Here is an 8,207-nt window from a genome sequence, read left to right as displayed (position 1 = left end):
AGGAGCATAATATTAGATTAGATGGTGTTTCGTGTCAGTTCTATTGAGACGAATCTCAATAGAACTGACACGATTATTTGAACTAAACCCTTTTTGAGTAATGTATAAATTCGTTTCGTCTACAATTTTCGAAACAATGTCATCGTTTATGAACTTGATAAAGAACTGAAATGGCTCCTCCAAAAAAAAAAACTACATTTTGTAACATTAATGCACTGATGGGATAGAAAAATAAACAAGCAAAACCTCATTCGTTAGCAAACGTCATATTTATTTAAATGTTAGCAGCATTGTTTCTTGCACGGTTATGTTGGCAGATTTGACTCTTACAGTACCTAGTGCAAGCGAAAACCGACACTAAGGTGACGAACCTTTTTATTCCGCGACTGTACCTACTTATTGTCGTTCACATACACTGTATAAACAAAAAAATGCACCATGGGTACCTACAAACAATAAAAAGGAATGTTAAAACTAGACGTGGCTTATCACTTCTAGGAATTAAACCCAGTGAACGTTTGGGTTGGGTTAATAACATAAATATATCTGTTATTAACCCTATAGAAAATGGGTTAACCCTAACCGAAATATACCGTATAATTTCGGTTTTCTTATCAATCGGTTAATGTTAACATTGATCACAAAATTAAATATGTTAACAGAAAAAATATGTTACAGTTTTACATGCGGTTAACCCTAACCGAATTATAAAGGTAGGTAGGTACCTTCATTTGCCTTTCCACCGCGCGAAATGTACTATGCGCTCTACGGCCATACAAGTTACAACCGATCGCCGCGCGGGCGGCGCGTCTCGTTTGATCATCGCACGTGTCTCTTTCACTTCTATGAGGCGTAATGAAACAAATATACTTTTTACATTTGCCGCTTATTTTATTATTTGTTTGTTTACTCATGCCAATCATCATTGTGCTCGCCTCGGCGCTTCAGCGTGGATTGATTGAAGTGTGAAAAAAACATTACGAAAAGAAACTGTGAATGTGAAATAGTTAACTAATAAATTATTATACTGGAACATTAGTGTTATATTGTATAATTATNGATTAAACCAATAGCCTTACTCTACCGCCAAACAATGGGCACACCGCCGCACCGCACCACAACACCCCTTTTTTACGGGTAAAAATGCGTTGAATCGCATACCTACCCTGCGGGGACAGGGTCAGAAGAACGAGGCATACCCACTAAAAAGACCCCGTACTCCGTCGCTCGCCTTAAGTGGCAGGAAACTGTGTGGTTCCGGACAAAGCCTTCTCTACCAAAGCCCCTCCCGGCCCTACAAACCTCCAGGATGGGGGGCGACAGGAGCAGCTAGGAGCACACAGCTGTTCTCGTCCGACGGTGGTGGTGACCTGTGCAATGCAGGTGGGGGCGCCACCGGCCCGCTGGCCATCACCGAGGAGAGAAAACTGGAGGCGATCATATTGTCGCCTCCTTTGACCCCTCCGCCGTCGCCGGAGCGAGGGCGCGTCTGGATCATCCTCACGCTCTGGCTCGGCGGCCTCTTTCTGAGACATCACCACAACACCCCTTTTTTGTGTGCGTACCCCCACGCCACGCTTTGGCCGTAGCCTCACTTACATGGTCGCCCTCAACAGGGCAACTTCCTCCGAAACGGGCGAGCTCCGCACGCATTTCGGGCCACAGTGTTAGGAGGCAGACGCCCCCGCGTCCACATCAGTGAGGCTCGCCGTCATGTCGGCTCACTGCACCAGCATCGGCTTTTGCGGCTGAAGGCAATCTTTTGCCCCAATCATGTGCTCCACGGCCTTGCCAGCTGCTTCACATAATAAGCAGCGGAGAACTTGGACCAAGCACACTTTGGCCTTATGGCCCTCTTCACTGCAGCGGAAACAGAGTCCATTGCGGTCAATGCCAGCGGCGCACTTGAAGGCCGTGTGGCCAGTGCCCTAACAGGCAACACACCTTAATGGTCTCGGCTTCAACACTGTTACATGATAGGACGAGGAGTTTAGTGGCCGACTGACTTGGGTTGAACCGGAGACCGACCACACACCCTTCCCTCAACCCTTCACCGCTGGTCTCGCGCTCCACCCGCGTGTGTCGGTCACTGTCGATTTATTTCTTTAGTACCGAGAGCGAAGTTGCCGTGTGTGTTCTCTCAGAATACACATATTTTAATACATTTTTTTTGGCCTGCACTTTTTGATTATGCACCAAAAATGTATGAAAAGTGGATGACTTTGATCTCAAATACTACGACGCACAATGGTGCTATAGCTTTGGTGCCATAGTAACAAATGCTAAGGCAGAAATATTCTGTCAGCATACAGCACTTTTTTTTGTTGGCCGGCACTTTTGATTTTGGACCAAAAATATATGAAACGTGGATGATGTCCTTTTCATAAAAATCCGCTTAAACTTTTAATTTTTTTCCAATATTAGTAGGACAAAGGAAAATAATCATGTAAAAGTGAAATCGAGAGTTATAACTAGTATAAATCAATTGATTAATAATACATTTAGCCTAGGCTATCGGCCGATAGTTGGTCGATAATTTAGTTGGAACTTGGAAGGCAGTTGGGAAGCCCATCCAACTATTTTGTGGGCCAAATAAAATCGTTGTAATGTGCGCACTTCCATACATGCTCAAACTGATTAACTGCCCGACTAAACTTATGATGAAAAATCGATGGACTGCGCCACAGATATGTATTAGATATCTGGTCTGCGCCCAGGCTAATACAGGGTGGAATTTCGTAATGCTACCTGGAGGGAAAGTAGAAAGTACTCATAATACTGTAAATAGAAAATTGTACTCAAAGAAAACATTCCTTTATTTTTTTAAAGAAATATAATTGCATTCGGAGAATTCCAAAAAATTGCTTGCCATAGGTACCCGGAAATCGAACCAACTATAATCTGTTAAAAATATTTTTATTGCATCGATCGTTAGGGTTAAGTTTATAAGGATGCTACTAATCTCTTTAACAAACTTTATAAATCAAATGAAAAGAAAACCAAGAAATTTTAAATTAGGTATTTACAGAAAATTGTAGTATGGCGATGATTTTCGAAAAAAATTCAGAAATCTTTGAATGTCGTTCGCATATGAAAATGGGTGAAACTAGACCCATTTTAACGAAGGAAAAAAAATACAAAAAATATCTGTTTTTTAATAGATTTTTTTCTTTCAATTTCTTATTGTAAAGAAAACGTTATAACTTTTGAACTAAGATGATATAATTATCTTGGCTATATATTCCTGATGAAATAAAAACAGTAATAATGCTAAATGAACAGGCAATACTAATAAAATTACATAAAACACAGAAAATTGCAACAATTAATAATAAAATGTTATTTTTGAGAAAAATCTGTATTTTACCTAATTTGTGTTTTTTTTGTTATTTGATAAATTTCTCTACAGAAGGCCCATAATACAGGTGTTTTTTATTACTTTGTGTTATTTTCTATCGTATCACCTTTGAAAAACCAAAAATCTCATGTCTCTATCCCTATCACAGGTAGGTACTATAAGGTATAATATTCTTTCAGAAATAAAACAATAATATAATACTGCACAATTTGGTTTGAAACCCAGTTTATTTAATCACATAGAGTAATAATATTGTAAGGTTACATATTTATTTTTATCGATGTCCATTTTCACTTAGCCAGGGTTGTTTTAATTATCTCAGTAGGTAGGTGTGTTCATCAGGTTTAGTATGATTTTACAGCAGCATGCTGGTAAATGTAATCCAGAACCTCATCACTTGTGGCTATGCCTTTTGGCACAAAATGTTCTGAAAAACAAAGCGTTAATAAGATATAAATTACCTATCATTATCGTAATGTGTTAATAAACGGTACTGGGTAAAAAATACCTCCATTCTCGATTTCATTCCCAATAAGTACAAATGGTGTAATGTCGAGTACTCTAGACAACAAACCAACACTTGGCATTCCTTTTTTCGAGTTGAGCGCCAAGATGTGCACGTGCTTCACCATATAGTCTGTAACTGGACTCTCCCAATCGAACTCTTCGGAGTTTTCCATTGGCAACTTCGTTGGGTTCGTAGCGTAGTTTCTAAACCCATCTTTGGAAGCAATTCCCACATAATATCTGAAAAATAAATTCGCAGTTCTGTTTTTAAACCGGACTTCAATAAAGCTGTAAGGTAGGACGCAATTTCTCAACAGACTGTAGGTAAGTACATCACATCTTATGGCTTATATTATTATCTTATGGTTTTACCTACTAGATTTGTATTAATTCATAAAAATCTCCGAGTTATTATTAAGGAATTAAAAATGGATATTTTACCCATTTCCGTCTACCACGATTGCCAATGTCTTTTTCTGACTCTTCATCGCTCGCAGTGCAGAAGAGCATGTATATCCTATGTTAATCACAGGATAATTTCTCGTTCGTATATCACTAACAGGATTTTTCCACCATCTGAAAAAAAACATGTTTTAGATAGGTAATTCTATAATCAACAAAATGGTGCAAGAGTGGTCTCATTATATTTTTTCTCAAGTCTGCGCAACGCATCGATCGTTATTCTCAGTGGGGCTAGAACTCTTTTTTAACTTACTTCATGGTGTGTTCTGGAGGCTCCAAGAAGCGATATGCTTCCATCCATTGGTCGCTGACGAATTTAGTCATGTAATTGCGGATTCCGTCCGGCAGGATCACCACAACTCGCTGGCAAGCTTTTAAGTTATAACGCTTTGCAGCTTTCAGCGCAGCCATCATTGCGACGCCACTGCTTCCACCTGCAACGTAATACTTTTTCTACACACAATTACACATTTAAATACTAAAAAAAAGTAGTAGTTCTTTAAGGATTTCTGAATTTCTTATTCCAGGATCCGCCTGAGCTACCGTTGGTTGAACTATTGTTTGTTTTATTTTATACTTCCTACCGCATAACATGCCCTCTTTTCTGCTCAGATCTCGTGCCATTAGAAAAGCTTCTTCATCGGTGACAACTTCGAAACCGTCTGCGATAGTTGCATCGACTACTATTGGAGGCTTCGACCCTCCAATCCCTTCCACCTGTAAAAAAATATTTTCTTGACATATTTTGATCATTTCAATCCGCGAATCTAAGAAACGAATGGTCTGATTTGAATTAGTAATGTTAGGTAGGTACGCGTAGGTTCAGTTGGTGTTACAAACTATAAGCCTTGTCTGTAGGGGACTGAAAAAATCAGCTTCGTCGATTTTCACAGTACCTAAGTAACAATGAAATTACCAAAAAGGAGTGTTTTTTCCCATTTTTGTTGAACATTGTAGAGCCGTCAGGTTCAGCTGCGATCACCAAGCACTTAGGGTTGCGCTCCTTGAGGCGGTGTCCCACGCCGCTCATAGTCCCACCAGTGCCAGCTCCCATCACCACCATGTCCACATCGCCTAAAGCATCAGCTATCTCGATTGATGTATGTTCATAATGAACCCGTGGGTTGACATCATTATCGAACTGAAAATGAAATGCAGTCATTGGTATCAAACCTTGCTTGATTCGGAAGTGATAAATCAGTCAGTCATTATCTAGATTGCTTACGCAAAATCTAAGGGATTATTTCCAATATCAATTATCTACACAAGTAAGAAAGATCTTATCTCGAAATCTTACGATGATCGAACGATATATTTACATCATACTTATTAAATTTTTAGCGTTAAGAGTTGCATCTCAAACTAATTAATTGTAAATTAAAAATAACTTGAAATAAACCGAACTGCCTAAGGCGGGACATACCACTGAAACTTTATATCCCGTCGTGCGCACTTTACATAATAAATCATTTCCTGAAAGCGTTAAAAAGGGATTCGCTGTCTATACGCAGGCTCATTATTTATGACATACATACATGTACATTTGTAGGTAGCTTGAATTTAATTAGGTAATTGTGAATTCATGGGAATGAACAAAATAATATACTTATAACTACTAAGACAAGTACATAAGTATTAATATATTACCTGATTCAACATGATTACACGTTTAGGATCAGCATCTTTTATTTTACGAGCGAGCGCTGAGCTGGACTCGGTTTCCTTAATTTGGATCACGTTTGATCCAATCAGGCGCATAGTGTTAACTTTATCGTCAGAGTTTTTCACAGATGTTATAATTATGCTGTCGTTACCTGGAGAAATGATGATCATTATGTTAACAAACATAATTCATGTTGTACTGGTATCAGGGTCTCTAGAGGTTCCTATTGTCATTCTTCATTCATTCAGTAATCATGAACGCTTTGTTTCATTTCAAGCTGAACACAATTTAATATTCCGGCAAATTCTTAAAAAAATAAGATACTACTTACCTCGGAGAGAGGCAACATACCCAACAGCTATACCAGTGTTACCAGAAGTGGGCTCAACAAAAATGGTGTCGTCATGAATGACTCCGTGGGACTCCGCATCCCTCAGCATCGCCAATCCCACACGGTCCTTGATGGACCCAGCTGGGTTTAAGAACTCACATTTTGCATCTGTAGGTAATTAATAAATTATTATATATCCCTATGTTTTAATTTTCTAGAATTTTCTTGATACATCGATTTTTTTTCTAGCGCAATAAAGTTAAATTCTATTCTAGAAACTTACAGCTAGTGGTGCAAACCCGTGCCAGCTAAAACGAACAGTTCAGTTCAATATTTTATTTTTATTTTGTTTTATTCAGAAAACAAACAGCTTACAAATATATAAATTGCATAGATACAGTGTAGTTGGTCAAAGCCTATAGTTTTCACCTCTATATAACGGAGGGATATAAAATTTAACAAATTTCAATTATACGTAGAAGCAAAGAAAAAAAAATGGATAGAAAGAAGTTCGAAGAAATTTGACAATAGGTCAGATCGACGAGTCTGACTCGTGAAATCATCTGCAATCAGTTTTCTTACAGCAGTAGGGTTAGTACAAAATAGGTCTACATGCGGGTGAGCGCTAACTATCTCGTTGAACCTATTTGCCACCCTACAGAAGAACGAGTTCCGACGGTAGTTCGTGCGAGTCAACGGCAGGTGCAAGCAGGGCGCTTTCGATTCTGTTTGTTGGGGACTCGTAGGCGGACATTACTTAAAAATTGGGAATTATCAACACGGCCGTTACATTATGTTCATTAAGTAAGTGATATCCGCAGCCGTCCTACGCAACTCAAGATATGTATGTACTTACATATTTCACATTCAAGCCCGTATTCTTTAGGTATTTTGTTAAGCCTCACTAGTGGTGTATTGCCAACACACTCTAGTATATTACAGAACACTTTTCTATTTGGTTTTGCATTTTCTCTGAAAATAAAAAATAAAAAGATACTTTGGTTGCACGTAATGGTAGAAAGGTTGCGATGGCAAACTGTTTATTAAATCTTTATTTCAAATATAACGTTGATAAAAGAATTATCTATAGTATAGACCCAACTCCATAAAACCTCGCAACCACTGTTTTATCTTAACGAACCTTTGAGGTGTAGTCATTGAATTGTTCATTGAATTTAAATAAGGATTTTAAACTCTCGCATCCAAAATTTTGCTTTAATTCATTATCCCGAAAACCACACACAGACATGAAATACTTACTCGTTTACTTTAAAGTGGTGTTCCTTGCAGTCGCTGCCATCCCAGCCGTACATTTTGGATGTCAGTATACTAGTCAAATAATATCAATTTATTCTAACTGCCTAGGCCTCCTAACAGAACAGAACTGCATTTGATTTCGAAAAATGAAAACTTTATATAGTCTATTTTCGCTATTGTTTTTCATTTTATCGTTTAATATAATCAATATTTAATAAAGGAATTGAATAGCAACTGTAATCATATCACCGTTGTTTTATGTTCGTGGCTCTACATTAATAATTGGATCTCTCGGTTGCTATTCAGTAAGTATGTACCTACTAACTGCCTGCTCATAAACTTATGTTACTTGGTTACTTGGACAACCTAACAATCCATGCTAGGTAATATCTAGTTATTTTTTTCTAGCTCAGACCACAGGTTAATTACATAATACGTATAGTTTCACAATTTTCTGCGTTTTGTACACCCTGTATATAAAAGACGTTTGTTTAGACATTTCAGGAAAATCAACTTTGTATTTACTATCAGATCATAGATGAATAAATGCATAGCACAGTCAGTTTTTAGTATTATTTCAGGTATCTCGGCAGCACATGAACCTAAACACTGTCCCCCTTACCACCCTT

At 38.2% G+C, this 8,207-nt stretch overlaps 1 protein-coding gene across 1 annotated transcript; it reads right to left on the bottom strand.

Moving 5' to 3' along the window:
* Nucleotides 1-3,608: 3,608 nt before the first annotated feature.
* Nucleotides 3,609-7,634, bottom strand: LOC114351903 (cysteine synthase-like). Its single transcript, XM_028303251.1, has 10 exons — nucleotides 7,582-7,634; nucleotides 7,178-7,293; nucleotides 6,322-6,489; nucleotides 5,975-6,141; nucleotides 5,244-5,468; nucleotides 4,912-5,044; nucleotides 4,581-4,761; nucleotides 4,307-4,441; nucleotides 3,867-4,105; nucleotides 3,609-3,785 (listed from the first exon to the last, which is right to left on the bottom strand). Exons 1-10 carry the CDS (start codon nucleotides 7,632-7,634, stop codon nucleotides 3,703-3,705), a joined length of 1,500 nt encoding a protein of 499 aa, XP_028159052.1. The 3' UTR covers nucleotides 3,609-3,702.
* Between the last annotated feature and the right edge of the window lie 573 nt (nucleotides 7,635-8,207).

The sequence above is a fragment of the Ostrinia furnacalis genome, unplaced genomic scaffold, assembly GCF_004193835.3.
Source record: "Ostrinia furnacalis isolate ACB-3 unplaced genomic scaffold, ASM419383v2 OfSCF1217, whole genome shotgun sequence".
Taxonomy (NCBI): domain Eukaryota; kingdom Metazoa; phylum Arthropoda; class Insecta; order Lepidoptera; family Crambidae; genus Ostrinia; species Ostrinia furnacalis.
This window is presented reverse-complemented; position numbering and strand designations above follow the sequence as displayed.